The sequence below is a fragment of the Camelus bactrianus genome, chromosome 17, assembly GCF_048773025.1.
Source record: "Camelus bactrianus isolate YW-2024 breed Bactrian camel chromosome 17, ASM4877302v1, whole genome shotgun sequence".
In the NCBI taxonomy this organism is placed as follows: Eukaryota; Metazoa; Chordata; class Mammalia; order Artiodactyla; family Camelidae; genus Camelus; species Camelus bactrianus.
In genome coordinates this window covers 41,475,201-41,492,417 of record NC_133555.1, presented here as the reverse complement: position 1 = coordinate 41,492,417, position 17,217 = coordinate 41,475,201, and the positions used below count along the sequence as shown (strand labels likewise).

Sequence of the window (17,217 nt, the reverse complement as noted above, 5' to 3'; positions counted from 1 at the left end):
AGAGGCTGATAAGGCTGACAGGAGGAAGGGTCTTTGAGGGATTGAAGAGATGTGGCTACAGAGGCTGGCGGGCTGGACACTAACACAGCATCGTAAATTAACTATACGTCAATTAAAAAAAGAACAGCCCAGGCCAGGTCATGTAAGCCATTTATTGGTTTGTTTTAAAAATACGGATCTTCTTTATGCACGAAGTTTGGTGAGAAGTGCTCAAGTAGTTCAGACGACAGCTGACACTGGATGCTTGCCCGCCCTCCTGTGTCCTCCCTCTCCTCCCCTCCTGCTGGTCATCGTGCAGTTCTGGAAAAAAGCAACGAGAGCCACGCGAAAAGCTACGGAGTCAGCTCTAGCTCAGCCCTGCCCTCGGCCACGCCGTGTGCAGCCAGCGGCCAGCCCCAGGTACCAGTCTCAGGCTACCGGGCTGTCCCCACACACAAACCCCAGTCTCCTCCTGACGGCTGGGCCTGCAGCCGGGCCAGCCTCCCCGCCGCATTCCTGCCCTGCAGCGGGCGCAGGGTGCCGGGGAGGGCACGCACCTCTCCAAGCCTTGAGAGCACAGCACAGCAGAGAGAGCTACAAAAATAAGATTTCCACTCAAAGTGTCGCTGGGACAGTTAAAACCCTGTCCCATGCTGGACTCAAAGGGAACACGGAGGAGAGATCACTGGGGTGCAGGTGGGTGGGGGCTGGGACTGCCCCCAGGGGAGCCCGGGTGACAAGAAGAAATGTAATACTTGACTCACCGGCGGTGCCCCCTGAGCTCCCTGCAGCCAGCCCCCAACGGCTTGGCGAGGTAGGTTAGGACAGCCAGCTTCTGGCTTCCTGGGCTGCCCCGAGAGGCGGCCTGTGAGGTGGCCACCAAGTGGGGGGTGGCTTTGCTGGAGACTGGAATTGGGCAGCCGAGCGCCTGCGTGCTCAGGCTCCACCAGCCACCACTGTCACTCTCAGGGTGACAGTCCTCTACATTAAAAGATTTGCATATGCTAAGTAGGATTGTCAGCAGCAGAAGAGGCCCGCTGGGTAACTGGACTAGAAAAAGTATTTTTCCCTGAAAAGGCCTGCTCACCAGACCTGTGGGCAGCCTAGACCCCCAGGACCCTGGGCTGAGCCGGAGGGGCTCATCAAGGGTCCATTCCCCACACAGGGACCGGCCTGGCTGTCCCGAGGCCCCTTCCCCGCACAGGGCCCAAGCTGCCCTCCCCATCCCCATGCCGCTGCATCTGGCGAGGAGCGAGGAATCCCCCCACCCAGAGTCAAAGAGAAAGATGGAGAGAGCAAGCCTGGGTGATGACAGTGGACTCCCTTACCCACGTGGGCTGGGGCTGCCGCGCCGACGGCTGCGGAGCTTCTCAGCCCCGGCGGCCCCAGGGTGAGTGGGGCTGCCTCCCTCATGCTCTTGAGCTTAATGTTAATACTCTTAACAGAAAGCCGAGCTCTCTGGGGAAGAAAGGCAACATCAGCGCCGAGGACCAGCCCTGGGACCCAGGCCGCTCCTTCTGGAAGCTTGTTTTTGTAGAGCCGATCTCAGGGTGGCCTGCATAAAAACACAAGGTGAAAACGGGGCCTGGGGGACAACGGGAGGCTGACAAGAACCTCCCTGCTGGGGGCCAGGAAGAGAGGCCTAATGCCTTCAGGCTGCCTGGCGCTTGCCCCCAGGGAGCCTGGGACACACGTGGCCTGTCTGGCCTCAGTGTGCGTGTGTGTGTGCGCACACGTCATGTGAGGGAAGGGGTTCAGCCCTCGTGGCACCTCCGTCCAAGCGGCGGGGGAACCCTTTCTGCCCCTGGGCAGTGAAGGCCAGTGGGGCCACACTGGATCTCACTCTTGCTTTGAGAACTGAGTTCCAGCAGCTTCAGACACACTTGTTCAGAGTTAAGAGGTGGCAGTGTGAACTGCTGTCCATCCGTGGGAAAAAAAGTTCTTTGCTTAAGTAAAAAAATACCAAATACAATAAATTTATGAAAGCCCATTCACAACATACAGTCTGTTTTGTACTCTGTCTCAGCAGCAGGGTTGGAGGTGCTGATCAGAGACCCCGGACGCCGCCTGACCAGACCAGGCCCCCCGGGACCGGTACTTACACATGGAGCCTCTCCGATGGGCCTCCCCGAGCGGCCTGCTCGGCCAGCTGCTGCCCGCCCTCCACGCGATGCCTCAGGACTCTGCAGGGCCGAGGCTCACCTCTCACTCCCAAAGCCCAAAGCCAGGACAGCCCAGCGGCTGCTGGTCTGGGGCTGCATTCAGGTTTGCCACGATGCTGTGCGCTGGCCCGCCGGGCGCGGCTCACACGACAGACTCACGGTCCCTGTTCGGGGACGGGGGGAAGTCTGGGAGGTCTTCGCTGCGGCTGTAGTCGGACCCCCTTACCTGGAGGTTATCGCTGGTGGCCCTGGTGACGCTGTCGTAGGACGGTGGGAAGGACGTGGAGGAGATGGAGGAGCTGGAGGGTGGGCCATGGCGCTGGGAGTAGTTCTCATTCATCATGTAGGCGATGAGGCCCTCCTGCTCTGGGGCATCCTCTTCCGAGACGCCGCTGCTGCCCATCTGCTGGCGGTAGAGGAAGGAGGCGTGCTTCAAGGAGCGCTGCAGCAGGTGCCTCCGGAAGGCCCGCTGGATGATGGTGGCCGACACCTCCTCGTGCTTGCGCCGGAGCGTGGTTGTGATGGGCTCATAGGAGATCTTGGACGGGTTGGCAGCCATGAACTTCTCCTCCATCTGGATCTTCAGGGCGTCCATCTCCCCAGACTCGCCCAGGACCCTCTTGGTGAAGGCAAAGAGGATGTCCATGCAGTGGATACGGTCCCCGCTCACCATGGGCAGGTCCATATTGATGAGGCTTATCTTGTTGGGCTTGGCGATCCGGAGCGGCTCAGACAGGGCGTCGGCGAAATCGGACAGGGCTGAGTACTCGATGAACTGGGTGGCCTCCGGGTCGAACTTCTCCCAGATCTCGTAGAACATGTCGAAATCATCCTCGCTCAGGGGCTCCGTGCTCTCCTCCGTGGCCACGCTGAAGTTCTCCAGGATGATGGCGATGTACATGTTGACCACGATGAGGAAGGAGATGATGATGTAGGTGGTGAAGAAGAGGATGCCCACGGCGGGGCTCCCGCAGTTCCCCCGGGAGCCATTGCTGTTGGGCAGGTTGGGGTCGCAGTAGGGGGGCCCCGTGTTGAGGATGGGGCTGAGGAGACCGTCCCAGCCAGCCGACGTGGTGATCTGGAAGAGGCACAGCATGCTGTTGGCGAAGGTCTGGAAGTTGAACATGTCGTCGATGCCAGCCTCCCACTTGACGTAAGCGAAGTTGGCCATGCCGAAGATGGAGTAGATGAACATGACGAGGAAGAGCAGCAGCCCGATGTTGAAGAGGGCGGGCAGGGACATCATGAGGGCGAAGAGCAGCGTGCGGATGCCCTTGGCCCCGCGGATCAGCCGGAGGATGCGGCCGATTCGGGCCAGGCGGATGACTCGGAAGAGCGTTGGGGAGAAGAAGTACTTCTGGATGATGTCTGAGAGCACAGTGCCTGTGGGAAACAGCAGAGCCTGTGACTGCTGGCCTGGCCTCGCCATGGGGTGGGGGGTGGGGGGGTCTCTGCACAGCAGGGAGCCAGGGAGTGGAGGCCTTTCCCAAAGGCCTGCGGCACCACCCGGGGCCTGCAAGGGCCCTGCCTCCACCCATCTCTCCGAATCTCCATCCAGAAAAGGGGGGCCCACGGTACCCAGTTCCTTGCAAAGTGCTTTATCAGCCCTCCATTCCTCAGTCTCCTGAGAACACCTGCACAATAGAGCCATGCTGGGCCCGTTTTCCAGATCATGGGTTCTGAGGCCTTAGGGGACTTCTCAGTATCTTGATGGCCTTACCCACCTGACATCCTAGAGGCTTAAGGGCTGGGAAGCTTCAGGCCAAACAACGTACTTGTGGGAAGGCAGTCCCACCCATCAGCCGGCTTCCATAGCTGCCTCTACACACACAGCTAGGCACCCACTCAGCAGAGGACCAAGCTTCACCCAGCAGTGGGAGGCGAGAATTCTACTACTGAACCACCAGTGCCCCCTTGGCTTCACCCAGCAGTGGGCAGGCACCAAGGACTCCTGCCAGGAAGCCTGCACCAGCCTCTAGTCCAGCCTCACCCACCAGGGGGCAGATACCAGAAGTAAGAAAACAATCCCAAATCCTGTGGAAGGAACCTGCTAACCGCAGGCCAGACTCTCCCCTGGGACTGGCTGGACCCTGGCCCTTGGGTGACGAGAGAGGAGTGCACTGCTGGGATGCACAGGACGTCTCCCACTGAGGGCCACTACTCCAAGGTCGAGAAACGTAAGTAACCTACCTAAAAATATAAATAGAAATTTAGACAATATGAGGCAGCAGAGGAGTATCTCCCAGGCCAAGGCACAAGATAAAATCCCAGAAGAAGAAATAAGTGATGAGGAGACAGGCAATCTGTCTGAGATAGAATTGAGTTATGAGGGCAAAGATGTTCAGAGAACTCAAGAGGAGAACAGATGCACAGAGCGAAGTTTTTAGCAAAGAGTTAGAAAATACAAATATCCAAACAGGGCTGCATCCAAGTGCAAGAGGCAGCGGCCAGGAAGTTGGCGCTCTCCACACGCCACACCCGTCGCAGCTCAGCCTCTTTGAGGTGGTTCCCACCTCAGTCTCTACTGACTGCTCAGGGTTTGGAGTTTTAAGGAGCAGGCATGTAAGTTATAGGAGCAAGAGTGGAATAATAAGTTTGCTTTGTATTGGCCCAAGTGACCTTTCCAGACTCATCTAGTAACAGTGTCACTGGTTGACACGTGATAGTGTTGACTGTCAGTATGGCACTGGGCTGAGCCCTTCATACCCACCCCTTCAGCCCTGCCAGTCACCCTAGGCGGTGAGCTGATACCATCTTCCTCTTCCAGAAGAGGAAACGGAGTGTGAGGTGAGAAGCTGGGGTTTGACGTAGACACTGTGGCTCCAGGTCGACTAGTTACCCTTTCCTCTCTGGTCCCGCCAAGCTCTGGGACCAATAGGTGTTCGTGGGGTACAGGCTGCACCCCCTGAAGTTCCTGAGACTGTCCCCAAGGGCTCCATTCCTGCTCTGACATCTGCATTCTCTAAAGCTTCTCTCTCGTCCCCCAGGCACACTGTCACCCTCACCCCCACCTGGGACCTCCTGGAGAACTTCCTGACCCTTCTTCCAGATTCTAACCTGCTGCCCCTCGCTGCGGCCGCAGCAGCCCCAGTGGGTGCACTGAAGGTAGGGGCTGTACGTGCTGGAAAGATGAAAGTCAGAGGTGTGTGGGGGCAGGGTCAAGACTGCACTCTGAACCCAAGAAAAAAATATTGATAAATTGAACTTAAAATTAAAAGCTTTGTGCTTTAAGAGACAACCACCAAGAAAGTGAAAAGATAACCTACAGAGTGGGAGAGAACATTTGCAAATCATGTATGTGATAAAGGATTGGTATCCAGGGTATATGAAGAGCATTTACCACTCAATAAAAACATAAGTCAGCTAAACAGCTGAGCAAAGGACTTGAATAGACATTTCTCTTGTTGTATACCAAGACATACCAAGGAAAATGACCACTAAGCACATGAAAGGATGTTCAGGGAAATGCAGACCAACACCTCAGGGAGATACCGCTTCATACCCACCAGCGTGGCCATGATTGAAAAATACACACAGCAACACGTGTTGGTGAGGATGTGGAGTAACTAACCCTCATATGTTGATGACAGGAATGTCTAATGGTGCAGCCACTTTGGAAAACAGCTCATCAGTCCCTCAACATTTTAGATTAGTGGTGGCCAGGCTGGGGAGAGGGAAAACGGGGAGTGACCACTAATTGGGTAGAGTTTCATTTTGGGGTGAGGAAACTACTCTCAACTTAGAGAGTGGTGATGGTGGCACATTGTATACCTGAAAGCGTGGATTCTAGGATATGTGAATTATAGCTCAATGAAACCGTTATTTCAAGAACTCTGGGCTCTGAGGTCAGACGTGGGTGTGTGCTATGGTCTGAATGTGTCTCCCCCCAGAGTTGCATCCCAGCTGTCAAAGATGGTGGTGGTGGCAGGTGGGACCTTTGGGAGGCACGTGAGTCATGCGGGTGGAGCCCTGCACTGATGAATGGGATGGAGCCCCCGAGCACCTTCCACTTCGTGTGGACACAGCAAAAAGGGAGTTACAGACCAGGAGAAGGACCCTCACCAGAAAACGTGGCCATGACGGTGCCTTGGTCTTGGACTTCCAGCATCCAGCACTGCGAGAGGTAGATTTCTGCTGTCGGTAAGTTAGCTGGTCTGGTGTTTCCGTTGCAGCAGCCTCAGCGGGCTGTGCGGGAACCCTGTCTCTCTGCTCCTGGCTGTACGATTTCCCTGTCTTGGTGCTGACTTTATAAGGCAAATTACATGAGGCAGGTGATGTCCGAAGGAGCCTGGCACACACCTGGGTGGCTAGACTCCAGAATTTTCCATCTCCAGGGATAACTTCAACCTTAGAGAGCCACCTGCCTCCCTCCTTCAACCTAGGGTGCAGGCTTTCCCTTGGGGAGGGCAGGGGGGCCTCCACGGCCCCTGCTCCCTTTCCCAGACTCATCCTTGAAGCTCTCCAAACAGAGAGCTGTGTTCTAGGGTCCCATGGAGGGTGGAGCCAGCAGGGGGTGCTGGGAACTCTGCCAGGTTGGCCCCTTGGCCTGAGTGGGTCCTCCCAGACATACAAGAGTGAGTGAGTGTGTGTGTGTGTGTGTGTGTGTGTGTGTGAGAGAGAGAGAGAGAGAGGGAGATGGGGGAGAGGCAAGGAGTGTGGAGAGAAAAGGATGCAGGAGCCGGGTGCACTTGGCATGAGGTCCAGGCTGGAGGACAGGGAGAGGCTCGGCCTCTTGCGTACTCACCCACGATGGAGAGGATGACAACCACGAAGTCGAAGATGTTCCAGCTGTTGGTGAAGTAATAGTGGCGAAGGGCAGCCATCTTGAAGATACACTCGCCTGTGAAGATGGCTACAAACAGCAGGTTGATCTTGGCCAAGATGTTGACCTTCTCAGGGCTCTGGTCATCCGTCTCCACCATCATGGTCACCATGTTCAAGCAGATGAGAAACATGATGGTGACGTCAAAGGCCTGCTTGGTCACAATGTCGAATATGAAACCTTGGTACTTGTTCTGAAAGGAGCGGCGAAGGAGGGGGTCAGCAGGGACCTCAGACAGGCCAGCAGGCCCCCTGTTGCTGCCTCTTGGCCCAGGCCCACCCCCCCACCCCCTCACTCCACCCTTTGTGGGGTCCAACACCCTCAGACTGTCACAGTGAGAGGAAGAAGTCAGGAGGCTGAACAGCCTGGCCGTTTCACTGAAAGCTCCCTGGTCTTCAAGGCCCAGCTCTAGGGCTCCCTCTCCCCGGAGACCGTCTCTGATGGACCCCGAGTCTCCTGAGCACAGCGTTCATCAAGCTGCTTTGCTCCCGCTGTCTCAAGTGTCAAGGTCAGATTTAATGTTCAGTCCTAGCCACTGTCTCAGCCCTTGGGTTAAATTTTCTCCACTCTTTAAATGGAATTTATTTTACTTATTCTACTGACTATATTTATATGTCTTTAATTGTAAGCTAGTCCAGATCATTCTAGGGAAGACAGACTATTGTAAGTGAAAACACACACACAACTAACCTAGAACAGAGTATGGAGAACAGGAAAGAATTAGATGAAATCAAAGAGTGGATGAAAACCTGGGGATGCTCCTCACTAGCCAGGGATTTAGGGGCCATTCCCCAATTAACCTAAGTGCTGCCCCCTTCCTGCTCCAGCACACACGGACCACACACTTTTTCGGGTGTACTTGCACGTACGTGTGTGTATTGGCTTGATCAGGCCAAGGGAGGCAGCCTAGAGAAGCCAGCACCCCTCTGGGCCCCGCCCACCAGGGGACTTGACTGCTCAGGGGGTTGTAAGGATGCGGTTACGCGAGGGGCTGGGGGCTGCAGAGCTGCCTTGCCCTCCCTGGGGAGAGCCTGCCCCTGGCAGGGGAGGAGGGGACGTCCCTGGCTGCCAGGGCCGTCTCATGCCTTCCCTGCTATCTCCATGAGACTAAGACCCCTGTGCATGGTCAGAGGTCCCTCCTTCCCTGACAGGAGACAGTGGAGAGGCCCTGAGAGCTGGTTCTGTGGAGTGGGGGCCCCCCAGGCTCCCCACCACCAGCAGGTCCTCCCCACTCCCCCCAGATAAAGCCTGACTCACCAGGGGCCGCGGGATGGGCTTCTGAGGCTTCTTGGAGCCCAGCTTCTTCATGGCATTGTAGTACTTCTTCTGCTCTTCTGTCATGAAGATGTCCTGGCCCCCTAAGTGCAGAGAGAGGCACCACACTCATTGTGGGGTTCTCAGAGCCCCGGCATGGGGAACACAGGGATCTTGCCTCCTGGATGAGGGTGTCAGGGTTGCCCTCCTCCTGGGGAGAACTCTGCCCCCATCCTGCACCAGAGATTCCCCTCCAGACCTGCTTCTACAGGGTCCCTGTCCCCATTCACCTTGACCTCTGACACTGTGACCTGCAAGTCCAGTCCCCACCTGGTCCTCTCCCCTGCCCCACTCAGCCACCCTGGAGGTTCTCTGCGCCCATGCTTGGTTTGCCTGCCACCCAATCACGGCCCCGCCGAGGGAACTCCAGGAAGACCTGGCCTCTGTGCACCTCGCTGTCCCTGATCGAGGACCAGGGGGACAGTCCCAACCCTGCCCCCAGCGTCCCTCAGGGCCTCATCTCGCAGGTAGGCTAGGGTCAGCGCGGGGCCCCTGGTCACACGCTTCCAGGCCTAAGTGTGTCACATCATGGACACACCCCTCTCCCACCCTATCTCAGTGGCAGCAAGCGCCCCGGGGAGCCTGGGCTCTACGTATCTTTTTCTTCTGTTGGTTGAAGTTGTCGATGATGACACCGATGAAAAGGTTCAGGGTGAAGAAAGACCCGAAGATGATGAAGATGACGAAGTAGATGTACATGTAGAGGTTGTATTCCCACTGGGGCTGCTCTTCATACTGTGGGGGGTGGGGGAGCAGGCAGGGGGTCAGCCGGGCAGGGCCGGGGCGCGCCGGTGGGTGTGCCGGCTCTGGGAGACAGGGTGTGCCAGGGGCTTGTGTCTGCCTGTATGTAACAGTGAGGGGAGCAGGCATGCTGAGCTCAGGGCTGGCACAGTGTCACTGAATGGCTTCTGCCCGGGCCACTGGGAGGCTCGAGCATATGGGGGCATCTTTCAGCCGTCAATGAACCATCAGTGTGACTGGCAGGGGCACAAAGGAGAAACTTGACTTGTGTCTCTGTTACTTCCACCTCATCCTCCTGGGGTAAGACTTTGATACAACTAGATTACAGTGAATTTAATTTGAAAGATGTTTGAGAATTTGGGGACTCCTTGGGCCAGCCCTGGACATTCCAGAGAGGCTCAACTCTGGGTTCACACAAAAGACCTCACCCTTACGGGATGTGGACCCTGATCCCCGGTGGTCAAGCAGCTGGGAGCCTCAGGTGCCTGACTCAGGGAGAGAGGCCAGTGTGGCAACCTACCCCCCTGGAGTCCACTGCCGCATACATAATGTCCATCCAGCCTTTAAATGTTGCCTGGGAGGAAGAGACAATAAGAAAATCATTTAATTCTGCATCTATTCAGCTACCTGGGGCTCCTGTCTGGACAGACGAGGCCAGGAAACAGCCTCCTACAGGAAGCAAGCAGCCCGCCCCACCCATCAGCAGCGTCCAAAAGTCCGGGTGGTCAGGGAAAGACCTTCTTGTTCCGGGCTGGGGAGGGGGGGAAGCCAGCCAAGCAGCACCCCAAGAAGGCCACACAGTCAGGGGAACAAGCTTCCGGATGTTGGCCAAGAGACTGCCCTTCAGATCCACATTGATTTCAGATTCTAAAACCACACAGGGTCCTACTGCAGGTGTCAGGGACAGAGAGGTGGGGCCTGGGTGCCCTGTTCTGGTTTAAGGTGGACCCTGGTGCTGACCTGGTCCTCTCTGTCATGAGCCTTGTGGCTTCTGTTCTATGGCCTTTCAAAGGAAGTCCCTCAAGAATCCCAAGGGGGCCCCTTTGCCAGCTGTGTCTTGGTAAGTGACCGACTAACAAATGGCTTCCCAGAAGATGGAAAAGCACCAGATGCTGTGTTTGCCACTTTCTCCATGAAAAGCCTCCCACCACGGTCAGTCTCAAGTGGTCATCGCGCCGGCACTGCACACACAGTCGGGGAGAGGTGCACAGGAGCACGACGTAGTATTTCTGCTGTACGGACTCACCAGATGTGAGTAACCTCAAGAGTGTAGATGATAATAAACAGTGATGGTGAGTTTTGATTTTGTTTCAATATCATCCAGTTAATTATAAGCTTATAAAATCTAATTTTTAAGAATGGCTTGCAAAACATCGGAAAATGTAGCAACCAGCTTTTGCAAGCCCAAACACAGCCCACAAGGCCGTAAAAAGGGGGCTGAACGGAGCAAGCCTTGGCGCTGGCTGCGTGGACTGCCTCACTCAGAGCCTGAGACAGGCTGCCTAGTGGGTCTCACTTGCGTCCTCGGCCAAATCCGATCCTGTCCTGAGCCTCCTTTCAGGGGACAAGCTGGTCTGCACAGACCTTCCATGTCTGAATTTTTATGAGACAGGCGGGGCAGATGGGGACACCAAGGTGGCCCCAGAGAAGGCAAGCTGCTTCTGCTCCCTGTGCTGGGCGGCCCTCACCTGGACAGAGGCCTGGGAATGCTCTGCAACCTGTTTGGGGCCACCCAAGGTTATGAGATGCCCGGGGCCAAGTTCTTTCCAGCTACGGTGCTGTTCTGTCTGGAACGACCATCAGTTCTCAGTCTACAAAAGGGGCCTTTCCTTCCAAATTCTGGCATTCAGAGGGGGAGGCACAGGGAGGGGAGGACTAGCCCTAATCTTGTTATCCACGAGGAGGAAGCTACTCCTGGGATTTAAGAGGTGAGTGGAGGTGCATTAAGTTTTCGGGTGAGAGTCCAAGTTAAGTTTCCTCTGCTCTGGGGCCTAGAGACAGGTGTCGAGGCTTCAGGCTGCAGCTTTATGCACTACAGTTCTGTCAGCGTTTCTCTTGTCAAGGCAATTTGTAGGTTAATTTCATGGTGTGCGTTATAATCACTGAAGCCACTGTCCTCACAGATCAATCGCCCTTTGGGACGACTGGGCAGGGCCGTGTCTGTTTAAACAGCACACATTTTGCACCTTGGAGATGGAAGTAAATATATTCTCTTAAACAACACAGGAGGCATCACTACCTTTTATAACAGGGGCAGCCAGAGTCACAATTTTGCTACTATGAACAATTAGTCCCTTGGTGTCTACGGTCGTTCATTTGGAACCTCTGCATCGCTTTGCCAAACTAACAGTGCAAGGAAGGCCACCTGACTGCTGGCTGGGGAGCTGGCTCTGCCGCAGCACCGAAGCCCCCCCATCACACATCCTGGAGAATGTAGCATCTGCCCTAGAGTGGAAAATCTGGGGCCCTCCCAAGCATCCAAGAAGTCTCTGGAAAATCCTAGGCCTCCTTTGGGCAACGTGACCCTATTGGGAGGATCCAGAGTGACCCCGCTGTCCCCTCCTGCCCACACCACGGTGAAGGAGCCTGCTGCTGGGCAGCCAGTGGGAGGAAGGACGCCCCCCTCTCCAGGACTTACCACCTGCAGAAGGGCCAGGTACCCGGCCCCCACGTTGTCAAAGTTGACCTTCACCTTGGTCCAGTACAACTCGCCAGTCATGTTGAAAGACTCACAGTCGCTCTTGTTGTTCACGATGGTGTAGTTCAAGGGCAGGTCTCCCTCAGTCTGGTTGATGCACCTCCCAAACTTCCCCGCGAAGAGGTTCACGCCCATGATGCTGAAGATGAGCCAGAAGATGAGGCAGACGAGGAGGACGTTCATGATGGATGGGATGGCGCCCACCAGGGCATTGACCACAACCTCAAGTGGGCAGAGAAGAGGCTCAGTTCCTGGGGGTGCCCAGAGCACACGCACTTTTCAAGAACCACCCCCCACTCCACCTACTGAACCCCTTGGCTGTGGGTCCCTGTGAAGGGGGGAAATGACACTTCCTGTCCCCAAGGAAGGGCAACCCATGGCCAGAAGGTCTGGTGGGCAGGGAGGGGAGTGAGGAAACACACGCCTTTAGTTTTGCCCCCTGAAGCCTGACATAGCTCAGAACATCTGCCTTTCCCTTCTTGGCTCTGCCCAGAGTCCATGACCTTCAAACTTAATTTTCAATCAGGTCTCTGCCAGTTGAGGACACCAGAAGTCTGCTGGGAAAGGTCCTCTGGAGACACATTCTCTGAGCTAAGTTTCTGGTTTATTTTGGGGTTGCAGCTACTGGGATGGATGGATGTTCTCTGGTAAAGTGCGCCCAGGGGCCCTCCGAGCGGCCCATATGGAGGGTCCTCCGACAGCTCTCCCACAGCGGGAGCAGGGCTGGCAGGGCGGGTGATGTGGGGGCTCCCGTGCTCTGCCCTCCCTGGGGAGCAGCTCTCTGACCCTGTGAGCCACGGCCCCACGCTCTTCATCTAAACTCACAGCACCCAGGAGAGGCATCCTTGGCAAAAAGAAATGGGATTCCACTCAGTGAGGGACCTAGTCCCCAGGTGTCCGTGAGCCAGGAGCATGTTTGCCACACAGACTGAAGTGCACCGGTGTGGGGCTGTGTGGTGGGTTTGGTGCCAGAATGGGTAATGCTGACACATGCAAACGAGAGGGGGTCCCTGGCGCCCCAGCAAGCATGATGAACCCAGGAACAGGGTGGGAAGCCAACTCTCAAGTCAGCCCTTGGCTGGCTCTGTGGCCAGTGGCCACCACAGAGGCATTCCTGGCAGCTAGAGTCTCCCCTATGTCCCAGAACCAAATGTACATGCTCCCAAAGAGACATTTAACTTAGGTCAAATTATTCACTTATGAATGGCTTTCCACCTGAAATAAGCAGTTTGTTCCTCCACGGATCGGGAGTGTGGGCAAAGTTCTAAACCATCAGCCCAATGGGGGCTGCATGATGGTGCCTGCCAAGTCGGTGAGAGACACTCAGATGTGTCTGCTGAAGTCACAACACAACTGTGCATGTTTTGTAAAAACAACAACAAAAACAAAAAACATATGCAAACATACAAATAGGTCTGTTTTGCTATATATGACGGGTAATACTTTTTTCTTGGTGGGCTTTTAAATTTGCCTCGTATGTGCACATTCTTTGGTAAAATTTGATGACTTGAAAAAACGCATAGGCCTCTGCACTTAGAAAACAGTACTGGGGGAGGGTGTAGCTCAGTGGGAGAGCACATGCTTAGCATGCATGAGGTCTTGGGTTCAATCCCCAGTACCCCTATTAAAAAAAAAAAAAAAAAAGAAAATAGTGCCAAAGCATTCACTAAGCAAATGCAAACTGCTATCCGATGGTGAGACTACAGCTGGCTCCTTCCTTCATCCTTATTCACAGTCCTATTGTCCATCAGAGAGAGGGAAGCAGCCTGGGTCGGCCAGGAGTCAGGGGACGCCGACAGGCACAGGAAACCTGGGCCCATGGGACTGGGCCCACCCAGATGGGAGGCCCTGCAGGAGAGCAGAAGCCCAGGGGCCCCGGGCGGTGGGGCTGGGCTGCAGCTGGGACGCCTGTGCCCCAGGCCTCACTTCCTCTCCTTTGTCCCGTGTTCTCTGGCCCTCATGGAGCCCACGGGGTCGGGGGTGGCAGGCCTGGGGGGAGGTTCTCACAGCTCTCCTCCTCCAAGTCCAGCCTGCGCCCTGGAGATTCCGCACGGGCTCCTGCCAGGTCAGGGCCAACTGGTCAGCAAATGAGCCTGGGGTCCCCTCTGTGGAGCCGCCTCCCAGTGCCCCTGTGGAAAGGCAGCCCCCTCTTACCCGCATGCCCTCAAATCGTGACAGGGCTCTCAGGGGCCGGAGTGCGCGCAACGTCCGCAGCGACTTGATGGGGCCCATCTCAGCAAAGCCCAGGGCGTTGGCCACCAGGCTGATCAGTGAGACCTGTGGGAGGCAGGGTTGGGGTGGTGCCGCGGGGACCGCTGGAGACAGGCGGCAGGGCTCCTGGCCCACCGAAAACTGGGCACGGGAAGGCCTGCTGGCTGTCACACCCAGCCTGTCTATGATTCCCGGCTGGGTCGTCTTCACAGGCTGCCCTGCACTAGGCCAGCCTTCCCGGGGCCCAAGAGGCTGAGGGTGAGTCCAAGGGTGTCCTAGCTTTCAGATCTTCACTGAGGGCCTGCTGTGAGCACGTCACACACAGGTCTGTAATAGCCCCACTCACCCCAGGACTTGGAGCGCGTTCTCCCCATTCTACAGATGAAAAAACTGAGTCCCAAAGCCACCTGCCAGTGTAGAGAAGCAGGGACCCAAAGCCTGGGCTTGCAGTCGCCACGTGCTTTCCTTCAAGTCAGATTCTTGGGCCTGCCCCTTCCCTCCCCCATAGTAGCCTCTCTGGGGAAGAAGGACCATCTTGAGCCGCATATAAGCAGATCGACAGTCCTAGGGCATTTCCCCAGAGCCGGACCTCGCAACATTCTGACAGCTTCAAAGGGAGGCTCAGAAGGAGCCTCTGAGGACTGCTCTGCTCTCTGCTCCCTCTGCCCCACTTCCACTGGGTGTCTCCACCCCACAGATTTTATCCTTCTGAAGCTCCACGGGCACCCAATCCTTCCTGCGTCACTGCTGGCTGGTGATCACAGGTTGGAAATGGCCCCCTGCCTGACCTCGCCAGCCATCACCACTCCCACCCCCCGGCTCTGAGGGCAGCCTAGGGGGGACAAGGGGCTGCGGGCATGGCCTGACCCCCACAGCCTCCTCCCAGGAGGGACTCCTGTGCTGCCCCAACTCGCCCCTCAAGGATGCTGGTCCCCATTCTGGGGAGGATGAGGGGCATCTCTCAGGGACCTCTTGCTGGGGACAGGGCCCCAGGGACCAGGTCCAACCAGTCTGCCTGCCTAGCTCCCAGCAGGCCATCCTTGTCGTCTGTCCTTCCAAAGCTTTTCCCCCTTGCTCCACCCACATCCCCCATCTCAATGATGGCAACTCCACCCTTCAGCTGCTCAAGCCACAAGGCCTGGCGTCATCCCTGCCTCCTGTCTGTCTCTCACACCCTCCATCCAACCCGTCAGGATTTCCTGTTGGCTCTGCCTTCACAATACGTCAGAAGTCCAAATATTTCTCACCACTTCCACTGCCACCATCCTGGCCAGGCCACTGTCATCTCTCCCCTGGATTACTGCCATGGCCTCCCAACCTTCTCCCTGCTTCCCCTCCCATGCCCCACCGCCTCTGCGAAGGGGTGATCCTTTTAGAACATGAGTCAGATCATGTCACTCGTCTGCTCAAAGCCCTTTAACACCTCCCCATTTCATTCTAAATAAAAGTCATATTTTTCAAAGGCTGCACCTCTTCTGCTCCAAGCAGTCTGGCCTCATCTGCTACACTTTCCTCCCCTCTGCCTCTGCTCCAGCCACTCTGGCCTCCCTGTAGTTGCTCAAGTATGTCAGGCATGCTCCCGCCACAGGACCTTTGCACTGCCACTCCAACCTCTGCTTAGAATGTTCTGCAGACATTTGCCAGGCTAACACCAATCTCCTTCAAATGTCACCACAGTGGGCCCACCCTGGCCAGCCTGTTTACATTTGTCATCTGCACTGTCCCTTCTCCCTGAGTCCTGGCCGTCTATCCCCTTCCTCCTCTACTCCCTTTTCTCCACGTCCTTCCAACTGGGGGTTCTGATGGCAGGGCCCAGGTTGCCCCTCTGTGACCCCAGACTCGGGTCTCCGGTCCCTCAGCCTCAGCTCCTTCTCGCATTGGCCACGGGTCCCCCTTCTCCACTCCCCTCAGGGACCACACTCACATCCACGATGAGGAAGTCGAGCCAGCACCAGGCGTTGGTGAAGTACTTCTTAAAGCCGTAGGCCACCCACTTGAGCAGCATCTCCAGCACGAAGACGTAGGTGAACATCTTGTCAGCGTACTCCAGCAGGACCTTGATGGTCTTCCGCTCCTCCAGGTAGATGTCCTCGAAGGCCTGCAGACCAATCCGGACAAGGTGGCCATGACGTCCGACCACCCCCAGCCCCACCCTGCCGAGCCCCCAGCCCTGACACTGACTGCTGCCCAGGGGCCGGGGCCGGATCTGGGAGACGCGGAGCAGAGGGGATTCCTCAGCGTGCTCTCCAAGCAGGGTGTGCACCACTGCTCGGTCAGGAAGCGACCCAAAGTGGTGTGTGGGCAACAGGGCAGAATGTGTAGCCTGATGCTTCCTCCTTCACTTTAAAGATCGAGTCTCAGTTCTGGGCGAGGGCATCTTTAAGACCTTTCTAAAACGTGCTCATCTCCCATTTTAACGAGGGGGTGTGCGGGCTCAGCGCACAGTCTGCTGCTGGAAACAGCATAAACTTTTTTTTCCACTCCACTGTGTTTTTACTCTACTTTAGGCAATTACTTACTTTTCATAGGAAACAATATTGGTTTCCAATGACAACAATCATTCAAAGTTGCCCTTTACAATAAATTTATTTAAACAAAAAACCAGTGGGTGTTGATCTAAGGGAAAATTTTTAAGAAATGATAGTAAAGGCAGTTTGTAGATAGGAAGTTTAGGAAACACAGGACTAGATGAAGTCAAACCTCCTGCAATCCTCAGAACCTGGGAGTCAAAATTTCTAAAATGCTAGAAGTTCTAAGTCTTTCCCTACCTCCTGAGTCCTGCCTCAACCCAAATCCCTGAGCCAACAGAGACCTGATGGCCCCCAGTGCCCCCCTCCAACTCCAGTCTTCTCATCTGTACCTGCTCCCCCCGTTCAGTGCACTCTGGGGCTCCCAGTCTAGGCAACTGAGTGCGTCACTGAGGGCCCCGGGGAGCTGCCTCCACCAGCTGCTCTGGGCCTCCCTGTCCAACCGCAGGGCCTCTGTGAGCTACAGTGATCCAGGGGGCTGGTGCTGTCAGCAGTGTCCTAGTATACACCACTGGGGCATCACACGGCTCATCTGGCCAGTGTAGATGGGACAATGGATAATTCAGGTCCCAAAATTGACTGGAAACTGTTCAAGATATAAAGTGGGCGAGTCTTTTTCTGATTATAAAAATATATCCTTCTTATAAAAAATGAAATGCAGAAATTATAAGAATAAAAGGCATCTCCAGTTTCATGATATTAAAGTAACCACTGCTAACATTCAGATGAACATTCTTTTCGACTCTGTGTGTATTTGAGCAC

General features: G+C 55.8%; 2 protein-coding genes across 15 annotated transcripts in view; one reads left to right on the top strand and one right to left on the bottom strand.

Moving 5' to 3' along the window:
- EXOG (exo/endonuclease G) overlaps positions 1-5,524 on the top strand; it is a 51,397-nt gene extending 45,873 nt beyond the window's left edge. For 2 of the 7 annotated variants that reach the window (XR_012500084.1, XR_012500090.1), the window contains 3 exons: positions 196-399; positions 1,425-4,318; positions 5,129-5,524. The gene's annotated coding sequence lies outside the window, so the exon portion shown is untranslated. Of the gene's footprint in view, positions 1-195; positions 4,319-5,128 lie in introns of all 7 variants that reach the window. The other 5 variants (XR_012500088.1, XR_012500089.1, XR_012500085.1 and 2 more) reach the window with 5 other exon arrangements.
- The window catches only part of SCN5A (sodium voltage-gated channel alpha subunit 5), a 100,968-nt gene continuing 85,690 nt past the window's right edge, over positions 1,940-17,217 (bottom strand). For all 8 annotated transcript variants that reach the window (XM_074345218.1, XM_074345221.1, XM_074345223.1 and 5 more), the window contains 8 exons: positions 15,852-16,025; positions 13,871-13,993; positions 11,657-11,938; positions 9,539-9,592; positions 8,871-9,012; positions 8,221-8,321; positions 6,886-7,156; positions 1,940-3,524 (listed from right to left, as the gene is read on the bottom strand). In XM_074345218.1, coding sequence (XP_074201319.1) covers positions 2,284-3,524; positions 6,886-7,156; positions 8,221-8,321; positions 8,871-9,012; positions 9,539-9,592; positions 11,657-11,938; positions 13,871-13,993; positions 15,852-16,025 — 2,388 coding nt within the window. In that variant the 3' untranslated portion in view covers positions 1,940-2,283. The remainder of the gene's footprint in view (positions 3,525-6,885; positions 7,157-8,220; positions 8,322-8,870; positions 9,013-9,538; positions 9,593-11,656; positions 11,939-13,870; positions 13,994-15,851; positions 16,026-17,217) is intronic.